Source organism: Sinohyriopsis cumingii, chromosome 9 (assembly GCF_028554795.1).
Source record: "Sinohyriopsis cumingii isolate HCF-2022 chromosome 9, ASM2855479v2, whole genome shotgun sequence".
Taxonomy (NCBI): Eukaryota; Metazoa; Mollusca; class Bivalvia; order Unionida; family Unionidae; genus Sinohyriopsis; species Sinohyriopsis cumingii.
This window is the reverse complement of record NC_142969.1, coordinates 63418218-63442354: the sequence shown is the minus strand read 5'-3', so window position 1 is coordinate 63442354 and position 24137 is coordinate 63418218. Positions and strand designations below refer to the sequence as shown.

At 34.4% G+C, this 24137-nt stretch overlaps 1 protein-coding gene across 1 annotated transcript in view; it reads right to left on the bottom strand.

Moving 5' to 3' along the window:
• Positions 1 to 3887: 3887 nt before the first annotated feature.
• LOC149791918 (homeobox protein Hox-B5-like) overlaps positions 3888 to 24137 on the bottom strand; it is an 85010-nt gene continuing 64760 nt past the window's right edge. The window contains exon 3 of the mRNA XM_089970430.1: positions 3888 to 10867. Within this exon, the coding sequence (XP_089826556.1) occupies positions 10554 to 10867 (314 nt within the window). The 3' untranslated portion in view covers positions 3888 to 10553. The remainder of the gene's footprint in view (positions 10868 to 24137) is intronic.

The following is a 24137-nucleotide window of genomic DNA, read 5'->3' as shown; positions in this document are numbered from 1 at the left end:
ATAGTAAGAGAGAGTCTCAAATAAAGAACAATTTTTGTCTCAACTGCATACATATGTTTATTGATGTAAGTGTGTCATTATTCATGGAATTCTTTGGTTTTAAGAAACCGAAATACGGCAATACTGACCTGTCACCACCAGAGATTTGGAAAAGACTCAAAACAAGCAGGAGATGCTAGCAATTTGAGTTCGACCAATCACTCGATTATTTTATCGGTATAACAGAAAGGCTGATTGAATTTCGCATACATTTCGTAACTCTAAGATAAGTTGAATCATTCAAATGTCATGTTCAATTTTATTTTGTTTATGTGATTGATTAAATTATTGTATTTTGCATAAGGGGGCACGTGTTGTTCTATTTTATATCTCTGCTGAGAAATCTGATATTCATCCATTAACTTCGTATTTTATTTTATTTTCTACTCGATCCATGTTATAACATCGTCGTCGATCATCTAGATAACGATAACCCAAACATCACAAGGAGTGGGGATCTCATATCATCAGAACTCTGACAAACCGGAAACAACAACATAGTGCATAACACGTCTAACACACATATTTCAAAAATATTAAAAGTACCGTCTTTTGTATATGACTAAATTAACGAATTGAAGCTTAAGTTTTCATGGGGAACTTTTTTCCATTGTCTCTGTATTGATAAATTTCTGAGCTAGTGAAAATTTTAAGTAATATTAATGAGTTCTGTTTGTTAACTGAAATTTACTTTCGTGGTGTGTTACGTTAAATTCGTCCATTTATCTATCCATTCTTCCATCCATCCAATTTGTCCACCCTCCTGTTAAACATATTCAACTAACATTGTCGTCTTATGTACAAAGTTACTGTGACATTCGGTTGTATCGGCCAGATGACATGTGTTACTCCTTTATATCATTTCTTTGGTTTACAATTCTCAAACAATTGTAATACACTCTAAATCCTTCTTTGATGTTCTACTAAAGGTAGCGTTGATACGCTCTGTTATATTCAATGGCAGGATTCTTCGAATGTATACTGTCTCTTATTATCAAATGGAATGACCATGAAGATTTATACAATTATATATGACTGATAATTCTTTAAAGAATCTTGAACAGCAATGAATATTCTATTTAATACCTAGGTTGTGCTATACTATATATATTGTATTGTCTGCCTTATATCTTTGTCTAAATTATATTTATTGCTTGATGTACCTTACACGTGTGTCTAAATTGTAGTATATTACCACCATTACAATATACATATATCTAGATGACATCCAGTTAGGTACCATTTTCATCGTGTGATACGCTTACAGTATACATTTATCCCGAAGATGTTCAATTGCGTATATAACACAATAACTGAGCATTGACGTTTAGCCATTAAATATTATTCTCTTATAAAAGTCAACAGATAAAAGCTTGCTAAGTAAGGCGAAAAGATTGGTAAAGCACATTTGATACCTGGAAGAGACTGACGCTAAGTAAGGTGAAAAGATTGGTAAAACACATGTGATACCTGGAAGAGAGACGCTAAGTAAGGTGAAAAGATTGGTAAAACACATTTGATACTTGGAAGAGGCTGACGCTAAGTAAGGCAAAAAGATTGGTAAAATACAATACGACTTTCTGTTTAAGTAGAGCTGTAATAACAATATTAAGAAGGCAACTGCCATGGTGGCCATGTTGAATATAAGATAGCATTGTTTTTATTTAGGACGAGGTAAACATCACGTGACGTATTTTACTGAACACCTGATGCCTATATAAGGATCCATCAACTAGGAGTAGCGATAGCAATATTGTAAAGATGGCTGCTGTGGTAGCCATGCTCGATCTTAGATGGGGACCATTTTTATTTAACATAAATAAGAGATCAAAAAAAGTCTTTTAGTGAAAAGCCCATCTTGATATGATGATCCATTCACGGTTTGCAAGACATCGCGGCCATAATAGACTTCATATCTGCAATATTTTTAGTCTGGACCAATCAGATGTCAAAAGAAATGTTATAGTAACAACCCAATTTGATATGAACATCTGTTCAGGATGAGTAGTGATGACAAGATGTTCAAGGCCACCACTCTGTCTGTTATTTTGGACCATGTTCATTTAGATCCAGACAAACATCATCAAAAGTCTTTTAGTGAAAACCCAATGCTGATATGACCATTCAGAAGAAAAGGTATAGAAGTTATAATTTACGATTGTGACCAAATTTGACATCTGATGGACACCATTTTCATTTAGGTAATCTTCCAACTAGTTCACAATAACAAATTTGTGCTAACGGACGACAGACAACAGATTATTGCATGAGAGCTTATGATGTATGGCCAGTAGAGATACAACGTGTTGACTGTCTAGCATGGTGTATGGCCAGTAGAGGTACAATGTGTCGAATGTCTATTATGGTGTATGGCCAGTAGAGGTACAATGTGTTGACTGTCTATTATGTTGCATGACCAGTAGAGGTACAATGTGTTGACTGTCTATTAATGGTGTATGGCCAGTAGAGGTACAATGTGTTGACTGCCTATTAATGGTGTATGGCCAGTAGAAGTACAGTGTGTTGACTGTCTATTAATGGTGTATGGCCAGTAGAGGTACAATGTGTTGACTGCCTATTAATGGTGTATGGCCAGTAGAAGTACAATGTGTTGACTGTCTATTATGGAGTATGGCCAGTAGAGGTACAATGTGTTGACTGTCTATTAATGGTGCATGGTCAGTAGAGGTACATTGTGTTGACTTCATATTAATGGCATGTGGCCAGTAGAGGTACGATCTGTAGACAGTCTATTATGGTGTATGGCCAGTAGAGGTACAATGTGTTGACTGTCTATTAATGGTGTATGGCCAGTAGAAGTATACTGTGTTGACTGTCTATTAATGGTGTATGGCCAGTAGAGGTACAATGTGTTGACTGTCTATTAATGGTGTATGGCCAGTATAGGTACAATGTTTTGACTGCCTATAAATGGTGTATGGCCAGTAGAGGTACAATGTGTTGACTGGACTTTCTATTAATGGTGTATGGCCAGTAGAAGTACAATGTGTTGACTGTCTATTATGGAGTATGGCCAGTAGAGGTACAATGTGTTGACTGTCTATTTATGGTGTATGGCCAGTAGAAGTACAATGTGTTGACTGTCTATTATGGTGTATGGCCAGTAGAGGTACATTGTGTTGACTTCACATTAATGGTATGTGGCCAGTAGAGGTACAATCTGTTGACAGTCTATTATGGTGTATGACCAGTAGAGGTACAATGTGTTGACTGTCTATCATGGTGTATGGCCAGTAGAGATACAATGTGTTGACTGTCTATTAATGGTGTATGGCCAGTAGAAGTACAATGTGTTGACTGTCTATTAATGGTGTATGGCCAGTAGAGGTACAATGTGTTGACTGTCTATTAATGGTGTATGGTCAGTAGAAGTACAATGTGTTGACTGTCTATTAATGGTGTATGGCCAGTAGAGGATCAATGTGTTGACTGCCTATTAATGGTATGTGGCCAGTAGAGATAAAATGTGTTGACCGCATATAGGAGATTAGGGTATTGATATAAAAGCGGACTATCCTTAACCAGTCATAAATTTCGATCAACAAATTTGTCTTAAACCATTTTCCCCTTATTTCTTACACTTTTTTCATTGATATTTTTAAATATAGTTTTCAAGCTTTCATTTAATGTTGCATATTTGTACTATTTATTGTTTTCTTTTGCATATGGTTATCCATATCACGAGAGAGAAAGAGAGACAGACAGACAGAGAGAGAGAGAGAGACAGAGAGAGAGAGAGAGAGAGACAGAGAGAGACAGAGAGAGAAGGGTGGTGGTGGTCGGCAAATGACAAATTATCCTCAAAATAATTGCACAAACTATAGACGGGCGTCATAATAGTATCGTTTATTTTGTTTTTACCCTTGTAACAGTAGACATATCAATTGATATACACAGGATGATGTCTGATAAACATAACTTATGATGTATTCATTCTATAAACATTGATTTTAACAAAATTCACACACAAATTGGTATTCATTTCATAAACAGGATTTCTTGGCTGAAAAGAAACTCTGAACAAGAAAAAGTACATATTATCCACTGGCCAACATACGAATGTAAGCGAAGTTTGCCCTGTCTAATTATGCTAATTTGAAGAAATTAAAAACGCATGTGACTGGTTTTTGACGTCTATTTGCTGTATGTACATCTAGGAGAAGATGTGACTGGTTTTGACGTCTATTTACTGTATATACATGTAGAAGGATATGTGGCTGGTTTGACGTCTATTTACTGTATGTACATCTAGGAGGAGATGTGACTGGTTTTGACGTCTATTTACTCTATGTACATCTAGGAGGCGAGTATGCTCCAAGAAAGTGGCACAGTCTCTTATTCTAGCTGGAAGGACGAAATGAATCACATAAACAGTGGAAAGAACTACTATTTATGCTTTAAACAGCATGAAGTAAAACTAATTGTGAAACAGTGTTTTAATAAACGATCGTAAATCCTTCCCACCAAACAACAGACCAAAACACACCACAATCCCTCCATATTAAAGAAAGCGTTTGACGGTAAACGTTTCTGTAAAAACAATCCCCACTCCACAGCTGTTAACGGTGATGGTTATTTATGGAGCATTGCGGTGATAACATTCCTTCAGGATTTTTATTGAAATGTACACTTAAACCGTACACCACCGGAATCTGCACCTCACTGTATTTATAGAAGTAAACTGTTTTCAAAATAAATCTGATTTGTATGTTGTTTAACCGAACACAGCATACAGTAATGAGTCGATAACCGATTATACTATGGTCTCCATTGTTCAGTTGTAGACAACTATCATTTTAGGCGAAGATCATTGATTAGAGATTCGGAGTTAAAAATAATTTTATAAAACAGAAGTTCTAAATCATACACAAACACAGACACATACACACACATACATACACACACCACACACATACATACATACATACATACATACATACATACATACATACATACATACATACATACATACATACATACATACATACATACGTATGTACGTACGTACATACATACATACATACATACATACATACATACATACATACATACATACATACAGACATACAGATAGATAGATTGATAGACAACCATCTCCACGTTCAAAGGCACAAACGTCTGCTTAAATTCGCCAGAATCTGTGCATCTTAAATTAATGCTTTTACTGTTATAAAATGTCATTACAAGTAAGACGGGTCTTGTGCAAGGTACGAAATCCGATTTGGGACACCATCATAACGTATAATCGTGCGCGATGTTACGATGGTACGATGGTGATGATGCATCGTTTTAGTGATGATACGAAACTGGGATCGCAATGGGAGTGTTCGAAGGAACGATACGTTCAAAAGAAAAACGTGATTCCTAATTAGCACCTTCTTTGTAAACAAAACTTTTTTTATATCGATTTCATTGAATCTCCTCCGTTATAAAATTATACGATTGTTTCATTAGGTAACTGGCCATTATTTACATATATCCATCCACACTGATAACGTTTTGGGGTGTTTTCATGACAGTGTAAAAAGTTCTACGTCGTCACGAAAGTCTTTTGTAGCAGTGTTCCAGTGTAAAACGCTTAAATGAGGGCGAGTTACATTGGTAATGGCTGTGTAACATTGTCCTACGTCTGCTTTTCAAACGGCAAATAATAAACACATGTTGGTATCTTAATGAAATCTCCTGGACAATACGCTTCAAATAAACATATAATGAAAGAGAGAACAAATATATATTGGTTATTAATAATTAGATAATGACGTATACATACTTTCAATGAATTTGTTTTACCGACACCAAATCCTGACACTTATCAGATTTTTTTTCAGATGGTTGGGAATGGAGTGTTTGCACTGAACCGTCGTAAAATACGTTCAAAAAAGTCAAAATATTAGAAAAGCACCATCAATCGATAAAACCGTGTGCGTTTAAGTAAATAAAAACATAAAATTGTATCCATTTAAATAGATTGAATATAAAAAAAAAAACTGTACCTCTGGGTTATGAAGAGGGCATTGTAGAATAGAAAGCAAATTTGTCATAAGTGCCTGGAAAAAATATGGAATGCCCGCAGGATAACTGTTTTGACACAAGTTAATTGTTGACAAGGTCAAAGGTAACATCCTAGAAAAATCTTGTATCCAGAAGCCATCATGCCCGACTACATGTCATGCAATAATTTCACGCACTTTAGACACTTCTCTTGTTAACATGCCAAGTTCAGGAAAATGTCAAGAAAGCTCAGTAGTGACATTGCTCCCAACAAATTTCGTGCAGGAGACCAACTGTATGGCAGTGCGATGTTGTACGAACTAGTTACATGCAATGTATATCCCACGTTGTATATATTATTATCTAGATTTACAATTAGCAACAAAAACGGTCCAACTTGCCTTGGTATACTCGTATTACGCTAACGGTTATATTATATCTTTAATGATTTTCTTCAATAGGTATACAAGTCATACAAACATAAAAATCAGTGAACTATTTGGCTGAAATGATATCATGTGGTTATTGCCAACGCACACTTTCTTCGACATTCATAAAACAAACACTAATCCCCTGATCCCACAATTATATTTTGAATGCACGCATATATGAGGAATACTGCCAATATTAATATTATAAAACTGGTACCATTCAGTTCTTAAACTCAAGCTGCATTATAACAATGTGAAACATTTATTCGTTTGACTAAATTTTTTACGACGAGAACTCATGTGAACACAATGTCATGTCTTGCAAAGTAGACGGGAAAGATGTGACGTTAAAGAAATGCAGAGCATTAAAAATATTATTTACCACAAATTATATATCATCAACTTTATACTGCGTGTCATTACAGAATATAAATTGCAATAGTGGCGGTGGGATTTTCTTCTGAGATAAGCCGATATTAATTTTAATTAATATTTAAATATCGTTTCTATCATAAGACATGCATTATATTGGAAATTACCTTGTTCATGATGGCGTGAAAACAGAAAATTGCTTAAATTAAAATCATCTAAATACATTTTTTAATAGTGGTGTACATTCGTCTTTCTTGTTTCAGACATCTTCACTATATCAATCGCCGCAAGAAATACGTTAAAAAATATCAAATCTCTTCAAGTTTCTTTGAAAATAGTGAATGATTTGAAAATTGCACACTATGAAGCATTGTCTGTACAAGCTAATATTGTAATAGGTTGATGTCCTAAAATTATTCTAAAAATTCAGAACTTGTTTTCTGCCCATGTAGGCAATGCAGTCGTTAATTGTACTGGCATACGGACGAGACCAAAATCTATGCAAATAGACGTTTGTTGCCTTAGATGATATGCAATACAACGAACAACTAAATTTCAATGTTTCCTACTACACTCGTGAAATATTTCTTTATATGTATTCAGAAATCGTAGAAATGCTATACGTGTGGAAATGGGTGGATATTTGCTTGCATGTATGTGTGTACGTATACAGTTCTTTATGAAAGTTTGCTTTTCCATGCATGTATGTTTTAATTTAATCATGAAAACATGTATGTATGTATGTATGTATGTATGTATGTAATGACACGCAATATAAAGTTGATGCATGTATGCGTGCGGTCGTGCGTGCGTGCGTGTATGTATGTATGTATGTATGTATGTATGTATGGCATGTGAAGGCATGCAATGTGTAAGTCTAGAATTTCCAACTTTTTGTTTATCTACAAATTAGGAAACTAGACTGTTTATCAAGATATGAGCTAACAATGTAATTTGAATGTAAAGATTTACATATAAGATAACATTAATCACATTAATCATCTGTTACAGACATGCTAACAACTGATATACTCCTTCAAGATTTTACTCCGCGTTCCTACTGTTCATATATCATATTTATAAAAATAATACATAATTGGTGGCTTTATAATTTCCAAATGTGACTAGCCATGTTTTCCTGGGCGCTATCTAATATATTTAGCTTTACATTTGGGTTCTTGTAATGTCAGAAGATATCTTTTTTTTTTCCCTATCGCTGTAGTTCTCTGATACATAACTTTTATACTAATACGGCATATGAATGTGAGCAAGTTTTCTCGATGTTCTTGAATAATATCCGTAACAATCGACAAAGGTTTATTGAAAACATTTCTATATTTGTTATATTATAATCTAAACACGGCAAAAACCACTTTGAAAATTAATTTTGTTTCGGAAATGATTATAACATTTATAACATTAAGCCAACCAATGGATGGTGGATGGGTTCCGTGCAGTCATTATAAAACTGCATATTTCAACATCAGACATTATAATGTATTCAGACATATCATACCATTTCTTGCAATATCATTTCTTCTACGCAATACTTTTCACGTATAATGAATACTTTATCGTGGAACAGAAGTTAATTTTTTTGGATTCCTAATGGTACAATAAAAGTGTATGGAAAAGTGAACATTTATTATAAAAAATACCAGTCTTGGACTATATACAATTACTGAAACCTTATACTGTAATGAATTGCACTCTTATTTCGTGACAATTATCAAATACAGATATAATAATGTTCTGTATTTTGCATTATAAATACTGATGAAAGCTTATACAATAAGTGTTTTGTTTCCTTGACAAAATTTGTAGGTATATAACATTGTTACGTGTGTAATATGATTACGTAAACATCATCCTGTGTATGTCAGAAATCTACGTATATCGTGCAAACAATGGCAACACTTATCCTGCATTTGCAAAGATCAGAATGTGTTTGAAAACTATTCTATGCAGATTATTTGAAGTGCGGAATCAAATGTTATGAATCGGAATTGAATATTTTAAGACACGTATACCAAGCATGCAATCTTAAAATGACAATCTTTCTAATAATAGCACAGGATATGATAGGGATGTAAAATCATAACAGAGACGTCTTATTTGTCAGGCTGTGGCAGTAAGCAGACTGCCAAATACGTACTAGATTTCTTAGTGATATGCTTCGTTATTTTCCTTTACAAGCTTCACATTAGTAAAGGTTAAACGTAATCGGTGGAGAAATCCAAGTTTTATCGTAAAAATGTTCATGTGTGTCTTATTTATCTATTAATAAGAGATCTTGCTATCAACCTGGCATTATTAAACCGGAACTCAATTAATTTGAAAATATTTCTTTGCAATTTAACTTGTTAAACATCTTCAAGCACTCTGACATTGGAAAAAGCAGAATTAAATTAGGGAGGTCAATGTTATTAAAAGTGAATGTATCTTAACATTTATTTTGTAATCGAAACAAACATACAATATTCTGCAGGTTGTACATGTGCAAAAACAGACAAGTTACATACATGTGTACTACACAACATGAAAATAAAAAGGTTTTCACCAAATTGGGAAAAATGGATGAACCTTGTATCTGGTAAACGTCTTGATTAAAATTACCCTGATATGAATCCGAGGATAGAGTGGTTCTCTAACAGATTTCCAACACACAGATACAATGTATATACACACAGTAGCACTTTAGCAAGTGCAACATTGTTATATACCATCATAACGAATGACACATATGTACAAACAAGTACACATAAATCTCTTTACGAAACACGCAAAGTTGTGTTCAGCTTCACAGCCAATCTCGTGAATTAATACATATAAATACATACATATGATTAGTTCAATCTCAATCGACGTTTGATTCAAATAATAATCATTCTATTGCCAGAAGATTACCCTGTAAGTACAATTAATATATGGAAATAATAAGTTCATTATGCTTGCTTCTACAATATGCATCATCAATATTTCAGTTATTTTACTTTGGCAGTTGAAATGTCCGTTAGTCGGATAAAAAGATATGTCTACAATAACCACAAAATGAATTCAAGTAACGCAAGGTAAAAAAAATGTGTTTGGGTAACAAATTTACTTTTAACGACTCAAATATATCCATCTTCACAGGTTGACACGATATGGTAAAAATGTAATGGTTACAATATTCCTAAGTCCCTCGATGAGAATTGTAATTGCGTTTACAAAGGATATTGAAATATACCTTGTCCACTCATTTGAAAAGATTGGATACTGTAGGTTGACCAAATGTGGGCGTATTTGGTGTGTCTGTTTCAAACGTTACAAAACAGATGTATGTTGTTTCAATAACAAATCTGCCCGTTTCTCTTTGCGAAGATATTTAAGTATCTATTTTGAATATGGACATTAGATGTTTCAGCTGTAGCACATATAAGAACAACAAATAAATTATTGTAAATCTCCCGATCTTGGAACAAGCTTATTGCTGCAACCGCACATCTGCAATATATTATTGCACATGCGTGCATGGAATTCAAGGTTATGATATAAATGCGATACATTTTACCCATCCGTGCGACTGCCTGACGCAACCCGAAAAATCCAACTACCAACATGGTTCCTGATGTAGCGATTGTTTCTGAAAATAATACATCTACCGATGAAGTTTATGTTTCCTTTCGAGATCAAAATTATTATTTCCAATTTAATAAATCAATGAATGGAGGTGGAAGCGGTGGAGGACTTTCGTCGTTCTTCGTCCGCTCTTTCTTTTGCCGCCAGCTCTAACGCATTACAAATATTCATATTCTTTGCTATATGGGCCAGTTTGTGTTCTTTCTTCCATTTCATCCGCCTGTTTTGAAACCATATTTTTATCTGCCTTTCAGTGAGGTTCAGAGCATGCGCAATTTCGATTCTCCTTCTTCTGGTTAGATATTTGTTGTAGTGAAATTCTTTCTCCAGTTCCAACGTTTGATGTCTAGTGTACGATGTCCTTGACCTTTTGGACTCTCCTTCGCTTCCCTCTGCAACAAAAGAAAGGATGTAAATATACAATATTCATAAAATTACACCTCGTATGACTTGTAACTGATATAATTTATGCATTTAAATCCTTACGAGCTATTCTCAGCTAAAAACAAAGCATAGAGTGTACTCTTGAACGCAGTCCAATATAGGACCATGTACTGCAAAATGCCCACATTGTCCCCCACCCTCACCCCCCTCTCTCTCTCTCTCTCTCTCTCCACCTATGTTCCAAATCAAACGTTCCCGAGGATCATATCAGTCTTCTGCATCATGATTCATCTATCAAGTCATATAAAATGATAACACCAGAAACATAAAGGAATGTAATTTAACAAAGAAAGCAGCTGCACGCTGTCTGTTCATAGATAGATAGATAGATAGATAGATAGATAGATAGATAGATAGATAGATAGATAGATAGATAGACAGACAGACAGACAGACAGACAGATAGATAGATAGATAGATAGATAGATAGATAGATAGATAGATAGATAGATAGATAGATAGATAGATAGATATACAGATAGAAATAGATATGACAGGGGATGAAAACAGTTTTATTTCCTGAAATGGAGATCGATGCAATATTTTAAACCATCGCCTTAACTGTACTTTTATGAATCTATTGGTCTGATGAAATGTCGGAAAATTTAAATCGTATCTCATAGTAGAAAAGCAGCTAGGATTCTTAGAAATACGACAGCCGAATACAGAAAACTAAACCTTTCTCACCTACTTACGGTTGTGCATCTAGAACTAAACAATGGCAATCATAGTCCTGAAAATTACCAATAGATAGGCGTCATAATTAATTTCATATCAAAGGTACCATATTATGAAAGATGTACATTTATAACCCTTCAGTATCCTTACATATAGGAGTTAATAACAGTTATTTTCCTTCACATAATGTTTCTTTTGTTATGTTGTACGAAACAAAAACAGTCCTTATATCACGTAGAGTTACAATCGGGTATCTCAAGCTGCTTTTTTTTCGTTTCCGTATTTTCTTTTTATGTGCATGCGCCCTAACAAAACGCATGTATCAGGGTCGGGACCCATGGTTCACTCCTTTACAATTAAACTATTCACAGTCAGTAAAGTACTCGTATCATTCATGAAACAGTTAAATTTGCAAAACATATAAACACTCACTGTTAGATATAAACATCTAAATACTCACTGATATATATATATATATATATATATATATATATATATATATATATATATATATATATATATATATATATATATATATATATATATATATAGATATATATATAGATATATATATATATATATATATATATATATATATATATATATATAGATATATATATATATATATATATATATATATATATATATATATATATATATATATATATATATATATATATATATATATATATATATATATATATATATATATATATATATATATATATATATATATATATATATATATATATATATATATATATATATATATATATATATATATATATATATATAAACATTCTTTACACGTGTGATTATGGTAATTTGCATATTGTATCAATCAAAATATATACCTTTACCTTATCCAGACAGTAGTCACTGTATAACACCAAAATTTCTTCCCATTTAAACGTCATTTGTATTAAACGTATGTCTGTCGTACCTTCATATTTTGTAGTTTATGTTTTTTTTTCCTTGTTCCAGGGTTTTTTATTTTGTTTTAAATTTGATACATTTCCAGATCATGTAAGTTCATGATCAAATTTATTTGTATTTCTTTTTCACTTAGTCTACTTAGTGGTCAGAACCAGTATGTTGGTAAAGGAACGTGTCTTTTGATCGTCAATACAAACAAAATTTAAAGTTTATTTACAATAGTAACATTAACATGGTTTTTGTCAATAATGCCAACATCAAGCTCGTAGCCACTATCATAATATATATATATATATATATATATATATATATATATATATATATATATATATATATATATATATATATATATATATATATATATATATATATATATATATATATATATATATATATATAAAACATCTCATAAATTACTTCAGAAAACACCGATATTGCTGTAAGATGGTATGGCAGGCATTTAGCGTAAGCACCGTCTACACTCAATCATCGTAACTAGCTATGCGCCTTGACTACATCCACGTTTCCGAGCACAAGTGGACAAACCAATTAATCAGCCTGGATGACAATTCTACAACTAGCTTTGGGCATTTATGTGTTGACTCGACGATAAATATGTGTCGGGAATAATATTAATTAGCACTCATATATACTGGGAAATAAATTGAACGAAACAAATGCAATATAATTGGCTCAAATAAAGTAGATGAAATTGTAATGTTGAAAAGAAAACAGTACACCATATAAAGCTTTGTTTATATCGGATGACTGCTTAAGTAAACGAAATAACGTTGTCGTATGTTTCACCAGATAAATCTGATAAATATGAAGGTGAAAAATCGTTGTAACTATGGGTCTGTGCTGTTACAGATGTCTTCATTTCATATTCATAGTTATATACGTAGTTAGCATTAGCTATCGCAGATGAGAGAGAGAGAGAGAGAGAGAGAGAGAGAGAGAGAGGCGGGATTACGTTTAACAATTATTCCGAGAAAAAACAAAGGACTGTAACATGGTAAACCAACATGGATTAAATAGCGTACAAGATGATGTCATTGATTAATTAACGCCCGTATATATGACATGGATTGAATAACGGACATACGATTAACAAGGATTCAACAACGTACATGCAGTTGCCATGGATTTATTAACGTACATACTGTTGACAAGGATTCAGTAACGTGCACACAGTTGGCATGGATTAAATAACGTATATGCAACTGACATGGATTTAATAAAGTGCATACAGGTGGCATGGATTTATTAACGTACATTGAGTTGGCATGGATTCAACAACGCATATACAGTTGGCATGGATTAAATAACGGATATACAATTAACATGGATTCATTAACGTACATACAGTTGGCAAGTATTTATTAACGTATATGCAGTTGGCATGGATTCAATAACGAATGTACAGTTGGCATGGATTCAATGACATACATACAGTTAACATGGATTCAATAACGTATATACAGTTGCCATGGATTTAATAACGTACATCTAACTGGAAAGGACTATTAACGTATATACAGTTGGCATGGATTCAGTAACGTACATGCAGTTGGCCTGGATTCAGTAACGTACATGCAGTTGACATAGATTCAGTAACGTACATATAGTTCGCCTGGATTCAGTAACGTACATGCAGATGGCATGGATTCAGTAACGTACATGCAGTTGGCATGATTCAGTAACGTACATGCAGTTGGCCTGGATTCAGTAACGTACATGCAGTTGACATCGATTCAGTAACGTACATATAGTTGGCCTGGATTCAATAACGTACATGCAGATGGCATCTTTTCAATAACGTACATACAGTTGGCATGGATTCAGTAACGTACATGCAGTTGGCATGATTCAGTAACGTACATATAGTTGGCCTGGATTCAATAACGTACATGCAGATGGCATGTTTTCAATAACGTACATACAGCTGGCATGTTTTCAATAACATACATGCAGTTGGCACGATTCAGTAACGCACATGCAGTTGACATAGATTGAGTAACGTACATATAGTTGGCCTGGATTCAATAACGTACATGCAGATGGCATGTTTTCAATAACGTACATACAGTTGGCATGTTTTCAATAACATACATGCAGTTGGCACGATTCAGTAACGTACATGCAGTTGACATAGATTCAGTAACGTACATACAGTTGGCCTGGATTAAATAACGTACATGCAGATGGCATGTTTTCAATAACGTACATGCAGATGGCATGGATTTAGTTTTCAATATGACCTTGGTGCAAAATGGAAGCATTGCCAAAATTAAACACTGTATATAGAAAATGTTACGTTTACTATGACGTCATCACTGGTATTCACCCAATTCATATCTCCTATCTGATTCTTTCAAAGAGATGGTTTGATCCATTAAGGCCTTTGCTTGTGAACAGAATCACTCAACATGCCTATGTTGTAGCGGAATTCAATATGTATTGTTCTTACCAATAACATAAGTGAACTTTTTTTCCAAGAGCGTCCAAGATTGTGAAAATGTTGAGAAACTCATTTAGGTCGTAAGGAAGATCCAACAAATGATGTCATGTGTTCATGTCACGGTTCCTCTAGCTAACGATATACTTTCCAGACATAGAATTGCTGATTATCACCGGAGCAGAGAGTTATTCTGACATTTATGACTCGAAATTATTGTCTTTTCGACGCCTATTGCCTATTAATACGACATACACTACAAGACGATTTTCTAGTATAAGCAAGTATTATATGCTTCATATTCTAGCAATAATGCTGTTTTGTTTTATAATGAGATTTACTTAATAGTGCGGTTCCTTTTTGTAAGGTGATTTGCTTAATAGTACTGTTCCATTTTATAAGGTGATTTGTTTAATCGTGCTTTTCTATTTTATAAGGTGATTTGCTTTAATCAACATTTGTATTGCTTGTTTATATAGGGGCAGATTAAATGCATTTGTTTGTACATAGTAAATGCTAGAAGGGTTTAAGTTGGGGAGGGGTCAGGAAGGATGAATATATAAAAACACTGTTTCGTCGTTATGTAAATTGTGATGCACAACAGAGGAATAATTGTCATCAAGAGATGGAGGTGTCTCAAATTAACCTTACATCATTAGAGGCTTACATTTGTGTAAATGGAGTTAAGTAATATGTGAATAGTCAGTTTTCGTTTAGAATAAAGAAGAGACTATCTGAAAAGAACACAAAAAACCAATGAATTATTATCACTTCAAACGTGATATATAATGGTATTAGTGGAATGTTTTTTAAGTGTAGGATGAGTAGTCTCAAGAGTTTAATCGTTAATAGCGATTCACGGCATACAATGTGGCATGCAAAAGATGTGATATGATTTGGATTTTTAACGTAGCTTTAACAATTTTTCAGTCGTATTGCTACGATGCATGCAATGTGGCAGTTTATTGTGATATCTAGTACTGGGGCATCATGCCGCATACATGTAACATGATGTCCCACCCAGTCACATTATTCTGACACCAGGCCGACCAGTCCTAACACTAACCTCTTAATGCTGAACGGCAGCTATTAGTACCATTTTTGTATGTCTTTGGTATCACTCGGTCGGGGATCGAACCCACGATCTTCCGCATCCGAGGCGAACACTCTAACCACTTGGAGCGGTAGGCATGCAAAACAATTAATGTACAAATTGTTTTAAAAGTAAGCAGCTGTAATCACTTTCGTTAGATTACAGAGCATGTAAGCTAGCTAACCACGTTCAACAGTAGAGTTTCGTGACTTTTTATCTGGTGCTTGTGAAGTCAATTACTGACTTATGCATTTGACATCTACAAAACATTCAAAAATTTACACAGTAAACGTTTATACAAGATTCCATTTTAACTACCTCGGTTAATTATGCGCAACTTAAATAAGTCTTGGATGTATCTCTACAAATCATAAATTATTCTTGCCAGACATTTCGTCCAAAATAAAGAACCCGAAATGTAGTCAGATCATTTCAGATATATTATTGTTTGATTGACAAAGACTGACACTCTACTGGGAGACAATATTTTCCAAGAATTCAGCATAAAACTATTATTTTTAATACCGAGTGTTGAAATCATCTCCGATATTCTTCAGTCATAATACGATTTTCAAAACAGTTTCTGTTGTACACATACTGGATATCAGTCTGACTCTATTTTCATTTAGGACAAAGATATAATTAGAAGTTTTCTAGCCAAAACCTCATGCTAAAACGAGGAGAGAGTAGTGACAACAAGCATTTTGAGACGGTCATATTGAACATAAGCTGGCACCATTATTATTTAGAACTAACAATGTATCAAAATAAGTCTTTTGATGAAAACCCCTATGATCATCCATTCAGCAGGAGTATTGGCAACATTTTTATTTATCCCTGTAGTCGTGGCAGCCATATTGGATGTATGACTGGCACCATGTTCATTTAGGGCTTGGTGGAAATCCCTGTCATACTGATCATCCATTCACGGGGACTTGTGACAGCAAGGTTTTTAAGATCTATAGGTGATAACCACGTGTTGAAATGTCCATCCATTTCGGAGAAGCAGAGATAACTACTCTTTCAAGATAACCACCATGGTAGCCATATTGATGGTTAGTGATTTTCATTCTGGATCAAACAGACACCATACGAACTCTTGCATCAAACATCATATCAAAAGGACTTTCCATATAAGAAGAGACACCAAAGCAAGATTTTCAAGATGGCCACATACGGAACGTCAGATCAGCACCTTTGTAATTTAGAATCAATATAAAAAAAAATATTATAAGAAACCTAAAGCTGAAATAAGAATTCATTGGAGATTAGTAGTGACCATGCTATGTTAAAGCTGGACATCAAACTGGCAACATTTTCATCTTGAACTGACTAGATATCGTACTGATTAGATATCCTACTGACTAGATATCGTAAAAAGTTTTCTCATAAAAGGATCATATCAATATGACTTTCTATTCTAAAGAAGTAGTGATAAGAAGATTTTCAAGATGACCCCTGAAAAGACTATATAGGACATAAGATCGTCACCATTTTCCTTTAGGATCAAGTAACCATCATGAAACGTTAATAATAACCCTATCAATATGGCTTTCGTTCATGAGGAGTAGCTATAACACCCTTTTCAATATGGATAAAGTGGCGGTTATACTGGATGTAAATTTAGCATTATTTATGTTTAGGATCAGCGATAAATCATAAGTCCTTTAGTGGAAACTCCATGTTGGTATAACATACATTTATAAAGTGTAGCGATAACAAGCCATTAAAGATGACTGCCGTGGGGATCATACTGGACGTCAAATAGGCACCATTTTCGTTTAAGTCCAGCTAGATATCAAATCTGTCAGTGAGAACCCCGTGCAGATGTGACCATTCTTTCAGGACGAGTAACAATAACAAGGTTTTCAATAGGGCCACATTGGCGGCCATATTGGATGTCCAAGTAACACTGTTTTCATTTAGTACCAAGTATACCATGGGATGAATGTATGCAAGCTCTGCAGAGATAAAATAGTTCGATGCGTTCGCAACCCTTGTTTTGTAAATAGCCGATGTAGCTCAAATGTCATATTTAGGCATACGTTTTGTAAATAGCCGATGTAGTTCAAATGTCGTATATAGGCATACGTTTCGTAAATAGCCGATGTAGTTCAAATGTCATATATAGACATACTTTTAGTAAATAGCCGATGTAGTTTAAATGTCATACAGGGCCGGCGCTACCATATAGGCAAACTAGGCAGCCGCCCAGGGTGCTGATTTCGGGGGGGGGGGGGGTGCGCATTTCTAATTTTCTTTTATTGTTTATAAATTTGGAAATTGATATTTTCCGGCGGGGGGGGGGGGGGAAGGGGCGCCAGAATCTAATCTTGCCTTCGGGCGCCAGATAGTCTGGCCGGGTCTGGCGCCGGCCCTGATGTCATATATAGGCATACGTTTTGTAAATTGCCGATGTAGTTCAAATGTCATATAGGCGTACGTTTTGTAAATAGCCGAAGTAGTTCAAATGTCATATATAGGCAGGCATACATTCAAGGTTTGGTCTGTGGAACTGACTGAGAAGTTTCAAATGATGTAGTCAAAATCAGTACGTGTCGTTTACTATTGATATGTAATTGATATATTAGATCAGGACTTTTTTCTACAAAACTTTGCATTTATAAAGAACAGCTACAGGTTGTTTTAAAGCAAACTAAAACATGGCAAAAAGCATTCTAGCACTGGGAAACACTGTGCATGATAATTTGTCAGACTTTATTCTTAAATTTATGAATTCCAGAACGGAAATGCGCATGCTGTCCAAGTGTTAGTTGAGAATAGCTAGTAGTGCGACAATGGTGTCAGAAGTGGGATCTTTGGATTAAGTGAATCGTCATTATATTGTTTGTGAAAGTCTACACTTATTGTTTATATTCGAGTGTGACCTTCTTGACAAGATAATTGTCAAGTAGGTGTTTGTTTTGTTTAGTAGTTCTAGGTCTGTGGGTCTAATATAAATACTTATTCATTTTTGTTTTGGTTGCCTTCATCAGGAATAGTTTCTTTTGTAAAATTAAATTTGTTTTGTTAATATTAATCATGTCATCCCTTAAGGACTTGGTCGCCTTAGGCAAAGAACTTGGGTATGAAGGAGAAAGTTTAAGGGAATTTATTAAGGAAGAACAAGCGAGGGAATTAGAAAGAGAAGAACAAGCCCGGGAGAGGGATGAAAGGGTAAGGGCGAGGGAATTCGAAAGGGAAAAGATAGAATTAGAGAAGGAAAAGATAGAACCAGAACAACAGGCCGAAAAGGAAAGGATAGAATGGGAAAGGGGAGCTGATAGGGAGAAGATAGAGTTAGAAAAACAAGCAAGGTTAGAAGCTTTGGATGTAGAAGAAAGATTAAGGCAACGAGATCATGAACGTAAGGTAGAGTTAGCAACAGCTAGGAAAGGACAACACGATTCTGCCTCTAGTAAATTAAAGGGTCCCAAACTACCCCCCTTTGACGATGAAAAAGATAACATGGATAGTTATCTTCATCGGTTTGAGCGGTATGCTGAGAACCAGAAGTGGAGTCGAAATGACTGGTAGTTTTTGGATCACATCAAGGAGTGTACGCTCTCCATTGTTCTCCAGCCATAGGACTGACTGTGTTTGTAGCTGACTGTGTTTGAAGCTGATTCTGACTGTGTTTGTAGCTGACTGTGTTTGTAGCTGACTGTGTTTGAAGCTGACTGTGTTTGAAGCTGACTCTGACTGTGTTTGTTGCTGACTGTGTTTGAAGCTGACTGTGTTTGAAGCTGATTCTGACTGTTATTGTAGCTGACTGTTATTGTAGCCGATTGTGACTGTCGCTGTGATTGTGTCTGTCGCTGTGAAGTGTGATTGTCAATGTGACTATGAATATGACTAGAGCGGTTTGAAGCTGTCCGAAGCCGTCTCAAGTTGCTTAGAGCCATCTGGAGTTTCCAGAACATTTAATGCTACGTGCTGTCGATATGTATGTATGTATGTATGTATGTATGTATGTATGTATGTATGTATGTATGTATGTGCCACGGACGTAGACGTAGCGAATTGAAAAAGTGCTGTATGCTGTCTGTACGTGTAACGTATGAGTGTACTCGTGGTGGATTCATAAAGGGTGCGAGTGGTCGATAAGAGTGTGGGCCAACCCAAGGAATCGTGCGACTGTACAAGGGGTCTAGAAGCATACGTTTGGATCAATTGTTCCATTGCATTTTTTATATTCATAAGATTATTTTGAATCTTCGTTATGTTCATAAGATTATTTTGAATCATAGTTGTGTTCTTAAGATTATTTTGAATCTTAATAGAATTTATGTTCGAGATTATGTGAATCTCTTATACTGTTTGAAGCGTATGTGCAGTCCATGAGGTTTTTTGGATCTGTGCTTCATATTAATTTAATATTTTTGGTTTATTTTCAATGTGTGAATGTTGTGTAGAGTGACTTGAGTAAATCGTATATTGAGAGCGTGAGAGAATCATTGTATTTTTACATAATATATTTATCTTTATTAATTCATTCATAAATTTCCATCTTTCTCACACTGTGTTTATCTTATTCATTTAGTCCAAAACCCACTCGGTGTCTATTCTGCGACAATGGTATATATGCTATACCTGCGGATCCGTAGAGAGCGATCACGGGCCCTGGGGTAAGAAAAACCCAGGCCTCTCCTAGTTCTTGTTCAAACAAAAAAAATCTTTTCTAAAATTAAAAAGTGTTGTTCGGCCCGGGCCTCCTTACGGGAACCAGTCTAAGTCGCGGCATATTCAACATTAATCTGTATTTGATTTATCGATTACTTGCAAAGCTCTAAAAAGTAAACTCCATATGAAACGCATGATTGGAAGAGGGAACTATTTTAAACAAGGAGTGATAATTGTATCGTTTGAACTGTTGGTGGAATTTTCAAAATGTGATAAACAACTGAACACAGTGATACTTAAAAGTGACGTGATTGCTTGAATGGTTTATGATTTAATAGTGTGAACATCCATTCTCTACACTTCTGACTTCACTTATTTTGATATTTATCATTGCCTGTCTACAACTCAAATAATGTCTGTGTGTCGCCTTTGAAATTATTTCCCTATAATATTAAATTAATAACCTAGTCTCGTTTCATACATATATAATGTATATAAACGCGTGGGTTTTTCAATGATGCTAGATATTTACAAGTCATGATGACGCGTACCCCGTTGAGACCCTACTTTGATGTCCGGTAACCCGCCGTTATTTTCTAAACAATTTATTAAATTCTTTTTACAAACATACAGGGACATTTTACTGAGGTGAAAAAAGCAACTCTTTGCTCACTCCATATTTCAGAATGCCCATTAAGTATCTGTCAAGACTGCGTATTACGTTATTTGACACACAATGTGCAAAGGAAAATTCACGAACCGTTTCTTCCTAGCGTGATTCTAAGGCGTAGAAGACAAACACATGGACAAATATTTTGGGTTTTAGACACAGCTTTTTTTTTAAAAAGTGGCATTGATAATTTTATACAGCAACTCTGTGCGTGTACGAGAAACATAGATATCTTGTTTGGCTGACTTGACGAGCATATGATTCGACAACTTTCATAAATTACATTTTAAAAAAGCTCCGGTGTATTTTATATATATATATATATATATATATATATATATATATATATATATATATATATATATATATATATATATATATATATATATATAGGTAGATAGATAGATAGATAGATAGATAGATAGATAGATAGATAGATATATGTAACATCAAACACTAATTTTATTTGACTAATGTGTAGACTAACACAGTGTATCAACATTGAAAAACATTCGTGTAATTAGGTTCGTACATTTTTCCTTGGCAATGACTTTATTATTTATGGGCTTTATATTCAGAGGATCTCAAATGGGTAATGATTTAATATTGAATTTATGAAATGAGTTGAGTAATGTCAAGCTTTTGCGATATTATTAACGACTTTCCTTAGTTTAATAACTATCCATTTGAGATTCTCTTCATCACATAATTTTGATTTTAATGTAAATAATTTAGACAATAAGACGAATAAAATATTATGTTCATTCTGATGCAGACGCTTCACCTTTCACTTGTCGCGCGTAAAAAATATTATCATACTCGTCGAATTATTAATGAGCAGTTCTATAACCAGCAACATTTGAAAGTAGATCTTTCATTACAAATTATAATTCAAAGAAAAACTGTCCTTTTGAATAAATAGAACATGTGACACCGATAGCGTCGTTTCTCCACACAGAATGCCCAATGACAATTCAGTGTAATCTCACTCGGGTTAGGTTAGGGAGCAATGTTTGCTCTTAAAGTGTGCCACTTGCACTATGAAACACTCCAGTTGTTGGATGTCCATGCGAAGGGATTTTATCCCAGTGGGGAACTTCCAGATTTACTGTAATGAATTTGTGACCGGGTATTCGCATTTTTTGGTTTGGAACAGTAGACTACAATATACATAGATAAATTGTATTAAGAGTCGAAATTGCATCCCATCAAAAGAAACATGGACTCGTTTGAACTAATTCATAGCGCAGAAATATGTGGTTAGATAACTTTCTGTCAGTGGAGAGACAGGTTTATGCCCACATGCTTCTGCGAACAGATGTGAGTTTATTTACTCATGTTAGTTAAAATTTAAAGCATGCTTGTATGTTAGGTGGATTCGTGTTACACGCCCACCCACCCCTCACATCATCAATTGACCAATATATTTAGTTTTATTTGTTGTTTTGGGGTTTAACGCCATCTATCAGCGCAGTACATGACGTAATGAAACTCTGGGAGGTAAATTGGTCATATTCAGACAAACGTGAGTTTTGTCAGAATTCCCTTTGTGCAATCGATTCGACAATTGATCGCCAAGATCTTGATAGTAACAGTAAAACAAAATGTTCCAGGCGGTGGGGTAGGAATAATTCACAAGATCGCAGCCAATTAGTAACGAGAATACTGCAAAAGGACTGCAATGGCTTATTTGATCCAATCAGTATCATCACCTAAAGGGATATGTTAACATTTTGTCTTTAAAAATATATTAAACTACACAGACTATATGAAAATCATAAAGCAACAATGTGATAAATAAATGATCTCAATTGGGTAATGTTTTTTTATAATGAATGTATCAAACGAGTTAAATAATAGTTTGTTGTTGAGCCAAAGCTGGAAATTATTCGAGTTAATAAATTTAGTATTAAGTTACTATCCATCTGAGATTTTGTTAGTCAAATATTTCTTTTGGACTAGAAACAGAGAACGAAGAACATGTTTTTGTTTTGTTTTGTCTTGGGGTTTGTTTGCTTGGGGGGTGGGGTGGAGTTGCTGGGGGTATTTTTGCATTTCATTCTGCAAATTTCAATTCTTGCTCGTGAACAAGTTGTTCTAGGAACGATTTGATGCAGCATTGAAACGTTTGTAAACGAAAAACTTTTAGAGGTATATCTTTTAATAAGAAACAATTAAAAGATGAAATGTCCTCAAATCAATAGAGCTATTGTCACACACAGGATAATTCTTCAAACTTGAATGATTCTGACTGGATATCTACATTATTTGATTTGGAAGAATGATGTAGTTCATTAATTTTCTGTAATTTGATAGATTTGTCGAAATTCTTTCAAAACTGAGTTGGGTTTATTGTTTCATATATGCTGACATATAAACCACTCTAGTTATGGGATGCAATTAACATGTTTGCCCCCATCCACCCAACCCTTCCATTGACCAACACTCATAATTGCACTTCTAATGAGTACAGTTTCCATTATCCGATATGCATAACATTTTCTTCTCATTATTACCTGGGCAATCGATGGTCAAGATGACCACTAAGATGTTGATTATGCGACTAAAAAGAAACCAGGTACCAGAAGTCGGACCAAGGAAAAATCATACAGTCGCTGCCAATCAGACTAATTAGAACACTTTGCAAGAATTTTATGGACTATTTAACCACAAAGTTTCACATAAAGTGAAATGTTAACATGTTGAAATATCAAAAACATTGTATATTGTACCAACAAAGTGATCAATGACAAAAATGATA